The sequence below is a fragment of the Typha angustifolia genome, chromosome 9 (genome assembly GCF_048772165.1).
Source record: "Typha angustifolia cultivar Huaian chromosome 9, ASM4877216v1, whole genome shotgun sequence".
Lineage (NCBI taxonomy): Eukaryota > Viridiplantae > Streptophyta > Magnoliopsida > Poales > Typhaceae > Typha > Typha angustifolia.
The window spans coordinates 541772-556568 of record NC_133247.1 but is presented as its reverse complement, the minus strand read 5'-3'; the positions used below and the strand labels follow the sequence as shown (position 1 = coordinate 556568).

The 14797-nt window shown below is 38.3% G+C and overlaps 3 protein-coding genes across 5 annotated transcripts; 2 read left to right on the top strand and 1 right to left on the bottom strand.

Moving 5' to 3' along the window:
* Positions 1-1615: 1615 nt before the first annotated feature.
* On the top strand, positions 1616-2362 carry LOC140766950 (norbelladine synthase-like). The gene is made up of 2 exons (XM_073106664.1): positions 1616-1836; positions 1936-2362. Exons 1-2 carry the CDS (start codon positions 1653-1655, stop codon positions 2247-2249), a joined length of 498 nt encoding a protein of 165 aa, XP_072962765.1. The 5' UTR covers positions 1616-1652; the 3' UTR covers positions 2250-2362.
* Positions 2065-6194, bottom strand: LOC140766949 (alpha,alpha-trehalose-phosphate synthase [UDP-forming] 5). Of its 3 annotated transcripts, none has more exons than XM_073106662.1 (5): positions 5909-6194; positions 3488-5555; positions 3024-3297; positions 2612-2938; positions 2065-2204 (listed from the first exon to the last, which is right to left on the bottom strand). In XM_073106662.1, the coding sequence occupies exons 2-4, from the start codon at positions 5473-5475 to the stop codon at positions 2630-2632; spliced, it is 2571 nt and encodes an 856-aa protein (XP_072962763.1). In that variant the 5' UTR covers positions 5476-5555; positions 5909-6194; the 3' UTR covers positions 2065-2204; positions 2612-2629. The 3 variants fall into 3 exon arrangements, with proteins under 3 accessions (XP_072962763.1, XP_072962764.1, XP_072962761.1); XM_073106663.1 differs by having other exon boundaries at positions 2066-2204; positions 2625-2938; XM_073106660.1 differs by lacking the exon at positions 2065-2204 and having other exon boundaries at positions 2498-2938.
* Positions 6195-8987: 2793 nt separating this feature from the next.
* LOC140766989 (heat stress transcription factor A-1-like) lies at positions 8988-12863 on the top strand. The gene is made up of 2 exons (XM_073106719.1): positions 8988-9452; positions 11266-12863. The coding sequence occupies exons 1-2, from the start codon at positions 9207-9209 to the stop codon at positions 12511-12513; spliced, it is 1494 nt and encodes a 497-aa protein (XP_072962820.1). The 5' UTR covers positions 8988-9206; the 3' UTR covers positions 12514-12863.
* Positions 12864-14797: the final 1934 nt, after the last annotated feature.

Genomic DNA, 14797 nt, shown 5'->3' with positions numbered 1-14797 from the left:
AGAAGTTAATAGTCACATAGAAGGACTATAGTGATAAATTAACAACCTAGTTAACAATTATCCAGCTGTAAAGTGAATCATAGACGTTGTGGTGTAGCAGAAAAAGAAACCCACTACGAGTGAGGAAGACATTGGGGAACAATGCCTCTATGTTTATGCTCAGATGCTACCAAAACTGTATCAGATGAAAGGCAAAATGATTATCAAGTGGATGGTAATCTTATTAGTATTAAGCCGTAGTTTTCTCACTATTAATAACGTGCTGATTGAGATATAAGTTCACATCCCGACCCACTTGCAGCGATAGCATGACCTCGACTATCGCCTGTGGAAAATGCAGTTTGGCCCTTTTGTTCTTAGAAATTACTAGATTTGTAAATAATAAAGACACGAGGTGTGAAATGTAATGAAATTTTCATTTTATTTTAGGTAAATCATAAGTAGCCAATAAATCGGATGTAAAATTAGCTTCTTTAGAGCATTTTTAATCTGACTCCGAAGCTCTAAATTTGGAGGCCGGTGGAACTCCAAATGGGGCTCCAAACTTGATGTCTTAAGGCATCTCCAATGGATGCTTCATATTTGGAGCCCAAGAGTTCGATGCAGTCCACACACCGGGCTCCATATTTATTAAAATAATAATATAATTATATTAATTATTTTAAATTACTTAATAGGTTATTTTAGTGTTATTATTTTTTAATAAAAAATATATTATTAAAAAACTCTTATCGAGATTTTTAAAATAAGACTAATATTCAATAGTTTCAGAAATAATTTTAAATTACTAATTTTTTAATTAAACACATCGAAATTACATTACACGAAATAAACATCGAAATCAGCATAATATGTCATTAACTTAAAATATCAAAATTACATTATATAAAATAAGTAGAAATTAATATTTTATAATAAAGACAATAGATGTTTAATTGTCTGGTAAGTTATCTCTATAGTTTTAGTAGGAAATGATCTGGTAAGTCTCTCATGGACGGAATGAAGTAATATAAATTTTAAAGTAATTTTTATTTGATGTATTTCATATTTGATGTATTTTAATATTTAATATTTATATTGATAAATAATTTTGAGTAATTATTTTAGTACATAATTTATTAGATTCATTTTTATAAATAATAATAAAATTTTAAATTTAAATTAACTTAAAAATAATTTAATATTAGACTTATTTTAAAGGTCTCGATGAGACCTTTCTAATGGTATTATTTTTGTTAAAAACTGATTAATAAAAATAATTATATACTCTGTTTAACTAACTAGATTATTTAATAAAGAATACGGATAAAATTAAAATCGTTGAATGTAATACTAATTAGGCAAATTTGGTATTTTGAATGTAATAGGCTCCAAATTCAGAGCCACCTGGTGTTGCTCCTAAGTGAGGTGATATATCCAAAGCCTCTCTCTAAGCTTCCAGTAATCTAAAAAGTACGCTTCCAATGGAAAATCCAATTCTTTACGCCAAATTTTGTCACGTTACTGATCGACATCTCAACTGCGAGATTCCAAATCCAAAATAGATATTAATGTTAAATTATTTATCTTCGTATAAGGCAATAAATACAAGCACAGCTCTTCTAATCATCTCGAGCAGGTAGGCCTTCAGTAACCTAAAACAGAGGGGAGCAATGAAGGGAACACTTTGCCATGAGGAGGAGGTAGGCATTCCCGCCGACGAAGTCTGGCAGATCTACGGCACGATCAAGCTAGCAGAGTTAGTTGTCGAGCTGCTCCCTAACGTCCTCGAAAAGTTCGATCTTGTTCAAGGTGACGGCGGCGTCGACACCATTCTACACCTTACCTGTCCTCCAGGTGAGAGTTTACACTTATGCCTCCATGAATATGAATAATTCGCATCAAAACAAAGCTTATTATTATTATTATTATTTGACCATATAATTGTTTCATCAGGAAATCCTGGACCTCAGTACTACAAAGAGAAGTTCGTAAAGATTGACAATGAGAGACGTGTTAAGGAGGCAGCAGTGGTTGAAGGAGGATATTTAGAGCTCGGATTTCGTTCATTCTTAGTTCGTTTCGAGATCCTCGAAAAAGAATCTGCTTCTTCTTCAATTATAAAATCAACCGTCGAGTATGAAATCGACCAAGAGAATGCATCCCTTGCTTCTATTGTCACCATTGGACCAGTAAAAGTCATTGCTGAAGCCATTGCTAAGTATCTGATGGAGAAGAAGAGTTTGCAAAAGGTTATGAGAATAAGCTAGAGCAGAAGGAATCAGACAAAGAGGACACTCTTAATGTAACCGAGTATAAATAAGATTTATATGAACTATAACTTGTTTTCATCATATTATGATTTAGCTAAACTTATTGGATGGAAGGTTCATTCTCATCAATTCACATGCTAATCCATTTCCATTCTCTGGCCTCTACATAAACCTCAATATCCATCTTAAAAAGAAAAAAAAGGAAATATAGAAGAAGAAAAGAAATAGTCAAAGCAAAGAAGATATATCAAAGTGCCAACAACTAATGCATACTAATTTTTTAACTGATGTAACAGGTAAAATTATAGCTTAAGTTCGAACAAAACAAATAGCTAAATGGGTGCATGAATCAGGTCTACCAAGAACAAGTACATCTCTTATTTGGAATTTTGAAGAGCAGCAGGCCGAACTGTCTGGACTGAAGCTGTTGCAAGGGCCTGCAGCATTCTGATTATCTCAGCCGTATCTTCCAAATAGTATTTTGCCCTGCTTGGTTTTTGTCCAACTGTGCATGCAAATACCTCGGCCGCCGGTGATAAACAAGGACCACAGATCGCACCGTTGATGACCTCAAACATATCCTCGTCGGACCTATCATCACCGATACAAAGAACGAAATCGGCAAAAATACCCTTCTGCTGCATAGTGGACAGAAGCCGTTCAGCCACTAGTCCTTTTGTCACACCCTGCATTGAGTCAAATAGCTTTGATAAGTGAGCATACTAGTATACGCCAATATTAATAAAATCCAGGAAGAAAATTTATGCTGACCTGTGGTTTTACTTCTACAATATGTTGGCCACTCTTCACTGACACTGGTTCATTTGCAAGAACACTCTCTAAATGGTCTAAAAGTTCCTTAGCCTGACACAAGCCGAAGTCTGGATCAGCATACTGATAATGCCAAACAAGTGCACTTTCTTTAGTCTCTATTGTTGAACCATCAGTTGTTTCAGTGTATAACTTCATAACAGGTTCAGCAATCTGCTTCCAGTCAAAGTCGGCCACCGGAACGCATGTTTCCCATTCATCTTCATGCTTTTCCCTGAATCCAACATTGATCCACAAGTAGGACACATTAATTCAACAGTAGTGTCAATATGACAAGTAGACAGTTCAACAGATATATTGATCTTCTGAATTCGAAGTGACAGCACAAGATATTGAGAAGGCAAATTGGTGAAGTAATTTTACATATAAGATGACATGACAAATTGATACCAAGTCAAATGTACCTTAAAAAGTAGCCATGCTCTGCTGCAATTACTAGCTTATTGCAGGAGGAAAACCAATTGCCAAGTGTCTCCTTGCCTCTTCCACTAACAAGATATACAGAGTTCCCAGGATCTGAGCACAAGCTTTTCAGTATATTGATAGCCTCGGATGTTGGCGTCTTGTTGATAGATGCCTGAGGCATTATAGTGCCATCATAATCAAAGAGGATGGCTCGATTTTTTGTCTTCTTGTAACAAGACACAAGATGATCAACAGAAAGCTTCCGGAAACTTGGATCAAGAGCAATAACCCTGAAGCCTAGGCCAAAGCCAATGCCCCAGCACGTCCTTCTACCGTGATCCTTGCAGGTCCTCTCCAAATCCTGCAGAAAACTATTTGCCCAATATCCAACATCATGAGTACTTACATATCTATAGTGTTTCTCATGCCTTAGCTGCTTCTCAGATTCCCGCATCTCTAAAGCTATATCCATTGCTTCAGCTACAGAATCAATATTCCATGGATTGACACGAATTGCTCCACTCAGAGATGGAGAGCAACCAATAAATTCAGAGACAACCAACATGCTCTTTTTAGGAACGGATGGGTCTAGCTGCAATACTTGATTCAATTTCTCATTACCATGCCTGCAAACTATATATTCATAAGGAATGAGATTCATTCCATCTCTTACTGCGGTGACAAGACAGCATTCAGCGATAACGTAATAAGCGATTTTCTCATAGAACTGAAGTGGGCTATCAATAAGAATGACAGGTTCATAACCAGGCCTCCCATATCTCTTATTTATTCTTTCAGCCGTAGAATATGTCTCCGACTGGACCTCTTGTACATCTTTTCCTCGGCCTCTGGCAGGGTTTGCGATTTGCACCAAAACCACTTTCCCTCTCCATTCAGGATGTTGTTCAAGTAAGTTCTCCATGGCCAAGAGCTTTAGGCTAATTCCTTTAAATATGTCCATGTCATCCACTCCAAGCATCACAATCCGATTCTTGAACTGATCCCTGAGCTCTGCAACTCTAGCCTCAGTCTCCGGAAGGTTCATCACCAGTTTGAGTTGCCCCATGTGAATCCCAACTGGGAGTATCTTGATGCTAACAGTACGACCATAGTAGTCGATACCTACATAGCCTCTTTTTGATTGGTAATCAAGACCAAGCATTCTACTGCAGCACGAAAGAAAATGCCTCGCATAATCAAAGGTGTGGAAGCCAATAAGATCAGCATTCAGAAGCGCTCTAAGGAGTTCATCTCTGACAGGAAGTGTCCGGTAAATCTCGGAGGAGGGGAATGGGCTATGCAGAAAGAAACCAAGCTTCACTCTACTAAACCTCTTCCTTAAGAAAGTTGGCAAGACCATAAGATGGTAATCATGGACCCACACAAAATCATCTTCCGGGCTTATGACTTCCATGACCTTGTCTGCAAATATCTTGTTCACAGAAACATAAGCTTGCCAAAGAGACCGATCAAAACGCCCGCCCAAGTCAGGGGAAAGAGGTAGCATGTAATGGAACAATGGCCAGAGATGCTGCTTACAGAAACCATGATAGAATTTTGAGAAAAGATCGCTAGGAAGGAACGCAGGAACGCATTTAAATGTCTCGAATAAGGTCTGGGAAACATCATCCTGTTCACTCGGCTCAATCTCCTCTCTCAAGCAACCAACATAGATCACCTCTGTCTCCTCTCCAATACCATCTTTCAACTGCAACAATAATGAGTCCTCATCCCAACTGAAGTTCCAACCGCGGTCATCAGGTCTGCGGTGTGCACGGATGGGAAGCTGATTCCCGACAATAATTATCTTCTCTTGTGAGATGGAAGAAGGGGCATCAGAAGCAATACTGTTTGAATTTTCCTCATCTAGATCGGAGATAATTCCTGTCACTGTCATCACTCTCGGTAACCTCTTACCTAGATGGCTGGCGCTCAGGGATTCGCCAGATACGAGGTCCAAGAGGTTCGAATATGACTTTGAGACCATTATGGTGATATGATTACAGCAGCACAAGACTTCTGGATTTAAATTCCTTTATCTCCCGTCTCTAATTCAAATCTCGAACTCTGCAGAATGGCCAAATAAAAAGTAAGCGAAAAACACCAAACATGAATGCAACCCAAATATTTCAGAAATACACTTCCCCTCTGGTGACTTGAAGATTAGTGGAATCACAATCCAATTCTACACTACACTTGGCCTAATCATATTAATAACAAAAAAAAGAAGAAGTTTTGATCCTCTAATCCTACAACTAAATCAAGAAACAGAAATCAGATGGCAAAATTCCACCACCACACGCATGAAATAGCATCAGATTACTATTGAAGTATAGGAATTAGCAAGTCCACATCAATTTTCCACATGCACTTAGATACACCAAAAGGCAAATAGAGGGTATGCAACAGGGCCTTCTTACCTCCGCGCAACAGAGCTCTGAAGAGGGCTGGCATCAGTTTGCAGAAGAAGGAAGCCACTAACGGAGATGGGGAAGATCCAAGATAAGAAAGGATGGTATACCAACTAGAGGGGAAAGGTAGGAGAGAAGGTGGTCATGGAGGACCAGAGGAGGAGTTCACCCTGGAGAAAAGGTGTTGCCTTTAGACCCGGAGAGCAGCAGAGTACTAATACTAAGAAGTGAAGAGACGAAATGGACCGCTAACCTTGGACACTCTCTCTTCTCTCTCTCTCTCTCTCTCTCTCTCTCTCTCTCTCTCTCTCTCTCTCACTGGTTTATGGTTTTTTTGTGGGGGGTGGAAAGAAAAGTGATCGATTCCCTCGTCATTTCTCATTCACCAATCACCACCATACATAGTGTGTGGGGTTGGTCTTAGCAGTGGCTGCAATATGAAAGCAGCACTGCGAACCTTACTGTCACCGCCCGGGAATGGGTACGGGCGTAATTGAATCCGATTCTGTAGATTATGTATAAAAATTGGATTCATATTTATTTAATTTTATTAGACTCAAATTCGAACCAAAATTTAAATCTAATCAAATTAATTTTTTTGGTGTTGGTATAATATGGTCGAGGAGTTTCTTTCTGTTCTTTTATTATGTTGCCTGTAATTATTTTAGTTTGAAAAATATGCTGTGAATTAATAGGTGGTCAGTTCCACTTAAATTTTATTGTGATGCTACCAAGATTATTATTTCAATAAAACAGCGCCTTTTCTCTAAATAAAATTAATATTTATTTTTTACTCATTTATTATTAGATTATATTATACTCTAACTTTATCAGATAAATAACCGGTTCTGAGTTTATGTCGCATAAAGTAACAAGTCATACTTTCTGGTACTCTTTTATTCTAAAGTAACAAGTCATACTTTCTGGTACTCTTTTATTCTAAAGTAACAAGTTATAATGATTTTAAATATTATACTACATGTATATTTATTGAAGCTCCAATAGATATTTATTACTGATTTGAATTTGAATCCTGTGAATCTAAAATCACCTGTACTAGATTCGACCCTCGAAAATTTAAGATCCATATCATAAGTTAGTCATATGCAAAGTGATTTAGTAAATAATAATATTGAGTATTAAAATTACAAGAAAATAAGAGTAAATGTACTGAAAGTCAAAGGACTTCTTATAAACGAAATTAAGATATTTTCTATCAAAATAACCTTGTGCCAGGTGGTAAGCTCACCGCATAATAACAGACCCATTAGGCCAAAATACGCCAAAATAAATGATGCATCCCACGCTCGCAGGAACGTGGCTAACCAGTACGATTCTCTTGGATGCCAGGTGGGCCCCAGTCGGGCTATTCCGCACCGTCTGATCCATGATCGAAAGCCTCTGTTCCTTTGGGCCCCGTACTAACATGTCCAACAAGACCTCTTTTCATCGTTACGGTAGGCACGCGGAACAAGTTAAGCCCAGCATAACTTGCCATTAGTGTAATAATGGCCAAAGGTAACAGGTGACACTATGTTTGTTTATTAAGCGCACAGTATAAAAATACGGGTTTGTATGCGGTTGAGGAGTCACTCACAGTTGACATCCAAATTAGCTTTCTCTAAACGAAGAAAAACATAAAGTACAATAATAAGCCCAGTGTTTGGTGATATGTCTTCATAAGTTAGATTGCTAATATATATATATATATATATATACGAGGAGAAATAAATATCTCGAAAAAAAAAAGGGTTGCCCCACCTCAGAGTAGGTGCTGAATGATTATCCTTTTTGAGAAAGATTGGCTTCGAATATTGCACTTCTAGAAGGAACAGCGCTTTGTTCCCTGCCTTGTTAGTCTATTGAAAGATGGCTAATGGCAATGATTAAATTATAACGACGCTCTTGGGACTCGGATAAGCTATTCTAATCTGTGGGTAGCTCTCGGCCGAGTATCTCAGCTGCAGGAAATGTCTGCAAAGCGCCAATGGTGGTCTCTAAGGCATTATATCAAACATCGACAGGGCCGAATTACCTTTTCTTGGCGTCTGTCTCTATTTGCCTCAAAATTAACAGGTGTCGCCCCGTGGCTTCTTTGCTGGTGTCGCCCCATGGCTATCTTTGCTGGTGTTTGACCCATGGCTCTACGGCTGTTATTGCTCCCCGCTCCTATCTCTGATAGTGAACCCATGACTCCATGAGAGTCGCTTGTTTTACTCTCACAATGCCACGTATTTAAAACGAGTCAAGTTTGATTCAAACTTGAATTAGACTAAATTTGAAATATGTTTGAATATACTTACCTAGCAGCTCGGCTCGAATTCAATCTAATTACTTTGAGTTTACTATTTTAAGCTGGGTTCCAAACTAATCTCAATCGAAGCTCTAACGCGATTACAACCCCTACTTTACGATCTGCTACTTTTTTATGTTTAGCTTGAAGATTTGGGCTCGGTTGCAAGCCCAACTCAGCTAACTTGCAATTTTGGGCCAATTTTTGGAATTCTGACCGACAGATTTAGGCCCCAGCTCTCGAAGGCCTGCGAACAAAAGATACAAATCCTTGCAGAAAAAGCCCACTGTTGTGATTTTTCTTTTTTCTTTCGTTTATGATATTGTGATTTTTCTCTAAACCAACGCCTAAAAATACCGAGGAACAAGAGAGGATATTCCCTTCACTCCAATTCCAGATGACCAAAACACTCCTCGTTAATTTTATCATCGTCCTTCTTCCGTAGTAATTTTGAACCTCGCGTAAGGTTAATGGAGTAATTTCAAAGTTCCTCCTCTGCGGTGCACGTGAATTCGGATAGGCTCCCTTCGCCGTCGTCGGTTGCCCAGGAGTCACCCAATCTCGTGGTCTAACAAATGTCCACATAGTTACGGCAAACATCAGAAATAGCCCTCTAATCTTTCAATCTCCAACCGTAAATCTTAAGATCAAATATATCTAGGCCGTCGATTTGAAACGAGCTAATACTGATAAATCTATAGCATTCAGGGGCATTTGAGTCTGATACATTCGTTGCTCGATTGCCGACGCCGTCGTCGTTGCCCTAACGGGACCCTATTAATACCCGACCCCATTTCTTAAACCCTCTTCGCTCTAGCCCAAGGAAAATTGAAGGGAAAAGAGAAAGAGAAAAGAGGGAGCTAAAAGTAAAAGAGCAGAGACCCTGGAATCAAGTTTCCTCTCCCCTTCGGCATCGGGAATTCGTTCTGTAAACCCTAATCTCCGATCTCGATCGCATGCTATCGAAGTGATCGCGGTGAGGATTTCTGGAAGCAGGAGCGGGGTCGGAAGGGGATGGACGGCGGAGGAGGAGGAAGTGGGGCGGCGGCGAACCCTAGCGTGAACGGCGGCGCGCCGCCGCCGTTCTTGAGCAAGACGTACGAGATGGTGGATGATCCGTCGACGGACGCGGTCGTATCTTGGGGACCAGAGAACAACAGCTTCGTGGTCTGGAATACGCCGGAGTTCGCGAGAGATCTCCTTCCCAAGTACTTCAAACACAATAATTTCTCCAGCTTCGTCCGCCAGCTCAATACCTACGTATGTGCTCTTCTTGCTCTCTTTGATCTCTTGGATTAGTCGGAAGTTTGCATCTCTCATTTACTTAGTTATTGATGGAATTCGTTTGGGAGAGTTTCAAATTTGAGGGAGATTGTTCTTACTAGGAAGGTGTATTGAGGAAGATTGGGAAAATTGGACTCCAAAAAAAAGGGGGTGAGATGTGGATGTATATGCTTTTGTACATCTTTTGTTTCTTCTTTTTTTCTCCTTTCACCCCTAAACCGTAATTAGGATATATATATGCGTAATCCATTCTCTATTTATTAGGCCCTAAAACTTGCAAGATTACCCTCAGAAGGCTGTCTGCATGGAGCATAGGTTAAAGACGCTCTGATGATGGTTAGAAAGATGGGCATTAAGAATTATTATAGGTTAGTTTTGAATGTTGATGGATCATCTAGTAACTTTTTGACTCTTTGAAGAGGTTTTCCATGCTACTAGTTTGCCGATTTGTATACTTGTGGTGCTGTATGGCACTAAAATTGATGCTATACATTCAGGAAGATATTTGAAGTTGTTAAAGTAATGTTTTGAAACTACCAGAGTATCAGCTGCTCCACGGTGATAACTACATTAGAAATAAAACCAGCTGTTCCACAGTGAGAACTACATCAAAAGCAAAACCAGTATGATATTGAAGTTAGATATCGTGAGACCATTGTCTGCTGCCTTACCTTGCACACTTCCCTTGATGACCATTTTCTCTACTCTTGCTTCTTTATTAGTCCTTCTAATTAAGCATCGTAAGTAGGTCAGGACCTATTGAATATCTGATTGACTGATTTATCTATTAAAAGTCTTGTCTCAACATTTTTTCTTTTTTTTTTGACAAACAGGCTGCAGCCCCTGTTTCTCATCTCAACATTTTATCTTATATATTTTTAGAACTATGTATTCTAAATAAAAGTTCTTTTTTATTGTGAAAAGTATTATTTCAATTTGCATTAGGCATATAAGTATGTCCCTGTGTTAAACATCCCATTGAAGCTTCTATAGACTGATGACTGCCGGAGCTACTAAATGGATATAATTATATATCTGCATATCAGTTGATGAGTATGAGGACAGACAAGGCATAATGAACTTTGGAACTTACACTACAGAGAAAATCTATATTCACTTTGATAAGTCAAATCTATGCTGATATGTTGATGTGATACAAATGAGCTAACAAAAGTCAGCTCAAATCTTATTTGTACTCTGTAAGATGCACCATGCTGAATGAGGAACCACTCCTTACACAGAAATTCAGTCCGAAGACCCTTGTAATCAAGTTATTTTGAAGATAATTTGTGTTAATCCTTGCTTTTCTAGGAACCGTGAACTTGTGAATTATAATCTTACAGAGGAATTAATTTCCGAAACTAAGATGGAAGAACCAAAGCTAACTGTTAGATAGCTATTGATTCTTGGACAACTATTCACCTTTGCATGAATTCAATGACAAATTCACATCCAATATCTTGATCTTAGATTCCTCCTAACTGGATTGCAGGAATCTTGTTCCTTCCGTGGAAATCTACTAAAGACTCTCTAATGTTAGTGACACTTTCTTTCAGGAGAAGTCTTGGTGCCTTTAGGAACCTATCTTTTGGATCTTAATATTTTGTCACTTAGTAGGACCTGGTTTGTGATGCCTGAGGCCATTCTTTTTCTTTATTAGTCTTAAAATTTATCCTCAGCCTCTACAACAACTATTCCTAGAGAAAAAACAGATTGCTTCATTCTATGAAATATGCCTATCCTATGTTTATTCTTTTCTTCAGGGTGTTTTCTGGTGTTCTGTGAGCAGGGATTTAGAAAAGTTGATCCTGATAGATGGGAATTTGCAAACGAGGGATTCCTAAGAGGGCAGAAACATTTGCTGAAGACTATCAGCAGGCGAAAACCATCCCATGCTCATGGTCAGACACAGCAGCCTCAACCACAGAATCCTTCAGTTGCTGCATGTGTTGAGGTGGGGAAGTTTGGCTTGGAGGAAGAAATTGAGATGCTCAAGAGGGATAAGAATGTACTCATGCAAGAACTGGTCAGGCTGAGGCAGCAGCAACAGACCACAGATCATCAGCTGCAAACACTAGGCAAACGCCTTCAGGGAATGGAACAGCGCCAACAGCAAATGATGTCATTCTTGGCGAAGGCCATGCAGAATCCTGGATTTCTGGCCCAATTTGTGCAGCAAAATGACGGCAACAGACGGATAGCTGCAGTTAGCAAGAAAAGGAGGTTGCCCAAGCAAGAGGGCAGACTGGATGGTGAAAATACTTCACCAGATGGCCAGATAATCAAGTATCAGCCTTTAATAAATGAAGCAGCCAAAGCAATGCTAAGGCAGATCCTGAAGATGGATGCTTCTTCTAGGTTGGAATCTCCAAACAATTCTGATAACTTTCTATTAGGGAATTTCGTCCCACCGTCTGAAGCTTTTGATAGCACCTCTTCTTCTCGGAATTCTATGGTTACCCTGGCAGAGGTTCCTTCTAGTTCGGGTGTTCCATATATCACAGCAAGCTCCGGTTATTCAGCAATATGCTCATCTTCAGCTGCTCCAGAGATCCAGTCGCCTGTTGGTTTGGCAGATAATAATTTATCCAGTAAATTGCCAAATATGCCTGTTCCTTCTGCAGTCGCAGATACCATTGCTCCGTGTACAACTGATATGAGCATGCCGGATTTTCCTGAGTTGCAAGACATAATGCCTGAGGACAACATCGTCAACATTTCTGGAGATAAGTTTGTAATGCCTGAGCCCGAGCGGACATATTTGAACCATATTGCAGTGGAAGTGGATGAGGCTGTGCCCATTGAAACAGATGATATCCTATATGATGAGGAGGCAAAACTTCCTGGCATTATTGATTCTTTCTGGGAGCAATTCCTTGCAGCTAGTCCTCTATCTGGCGACACAGAAGAAGCAGAGTCTAGTTCACTGGAAACAAAGGAGAAGCAGGAAAGATCAGGGAATAGTTGGGACAGTGCTCATAATATGGAGAACCTTACAGAGCAGATGGGGCTTCTTTCATCAGAACCCGGAATGTGATATATTATCTATACATTCATCATTACCACCAAAGTAATCTGAGATCTACTGAGCTAGGCTAATGTGACATCTGATGGTCTCCAGCGCCAGACAATCATATATAGGAAGATTTCAATCATCCATTATTTGTCTAGAATGACGCAAATTGTTGACCTCTTGCTTTTCCAAGGAGCAACTTTTGAATGAAAAAAAAGAAATGTTGATAGACCAGTATATATAACAGGCTGTTGTGTTCATTCACATTGTCCTCTTAATAGCAATTTCTTTCTATCATTCACCATGTCTTTTTATCTTTTTTGGGTTAGTACATTCACCAGGTTGTTTATTCACTATCTTACTGGATTTTTTTTTTCTTTTAGCGTTATTGGTTTACGGTGAATTGTGTTCTAACCATGGAGAATGATTTGTTGCCATGAGGTATGGTATCTGAGATTTTTCTCTGTAATCCTTTTTGTAGATTTGAGTCATATTTGCAGTTTCGGACCGATGGAGACTTTCTGGTTCTATGGATCCTAGATGCAATAGTATATTATTTGGATCAGGGGCAACTTGTAGATTCCAGATCTGGTGCTATTTTGGATTCTGCAACGGTGATCTGTAGATCATATTTACATTTATTTTTTCTTCGTTCATAAGTTCGAAGACTGAATATAAATTGGACAATAGGCCAATCTTTTTTAGATACAAAGTTATTTAAGTTCTACTTTTGTGTTGCTGATCTACTTCTTCAAGTTAACCGCAGTGATGAACTATCAATCAAATTGAGTCAAACTATCATCAAAATTTTGTTTGGAGTTAAAAATATCTTTGATTATGAAAAATATACCTACCAACTCTACTATTTAGTAGATTATATTTATTTTCTAATCCGATCCATGCAAACATACAGTATAACTACCTTGCAAGGAACGCTGAAATGTTTTACAGTTTACCAACTTATAATTCATATTTAAATGATCATCTGTCCCGTCGCAGCGAGCATCTTCATCAACATATATTCTCGAAATGCATTCTTGTTTCAGAAAAGTAGTCCAAATTTGATAAATCTCTTTAGATTAATATATACATGACAAAACAGAACTTTCAAAGAGAACAGCAACTTCTGTGAGATAATAACGAAAAGGGGATAAATACTTTGGACATGAAGGAAAACCACGGGAGGAGATTATTGAGTGTCAATTAACAAACAGTAGACTGACAGTTACAAGCCTCATCAGTAGAATGACAGTTAGAAACCAAATCAAAAGGAACTCGCAAACACGTCGATTAAAAATCTAAAGCTAGGGAGGAATTTAACAGAGAGGTGATGATGATGATGCGTTTGGGCGACTTGCATGCGGAGTTGGTCGACGTTCTCGCTGGAAAAAGCCGTACACGTGTGTGATCTTATCCGTCTCGATCTTTATCCACTTCTTCTTACTCCCACCAAAACCCGCCTCTATTCATTCCTTCACTCGATCTTTTATCTTTTGGAGCTTGTGATTTTATTACGTCCAAGGATTGAGATGTCGGCACTCGGCAGTCGTATAATCTTATGTTAGTGTTGTTGATGTACGTACGCCTCTTACCAACCACGGATTAGCTCTGCCTATTGTTTGGGAGTAAACACTCTATTTATTTCCATATTCATTGGACTTGTTCACTACTTTTAAGATGTGAAACGTGATTCAACTCACAATCTCTTTAACTCAAGTTTGATTGTTCAATTAAGCCGCTACGTCTTGTGCTTGACGCTACTTGACATGGTGTTGAAATTAAGCTCCACTTAAAACTTCGCCGAGTCTAATGCTTAAAAACTAAACACAATCCCCTTAAATAAATATTAATAGGAATATAAGTTTAATCCACAAGAAGTTGATGATTATTATAGTTAGTATCGTAGTACATTATCCAGTTGGTAGGCTTATGTGGCATATAACGACTTTTTATTATTTATTCCAAGTAGAACCTCGATATTGCCGGGCGGTGTGTGACAGACAATAAGTATTTCTTATTTAAGCAATGATTTCATACTAACCAATTATTTATTAAAAATAATTTTTAATTTTTAATAATTTAAAGGTATATAAGATATTTTATATATATGACTAGATTAATTAATAAAAAAATTAGAATTTAAATATTTTTTTATTACTTATTATTTACATAATAATAAGAGTGTCAACTTATACTAATTTATTATTATTTTATTTTTTTTATAAGAAAATGGATAGCTAAGAGAGAAATATAATATGACTAATTTATCTTTATAATTTAAAAAAGTGGCCGATACTTTTAATTACTA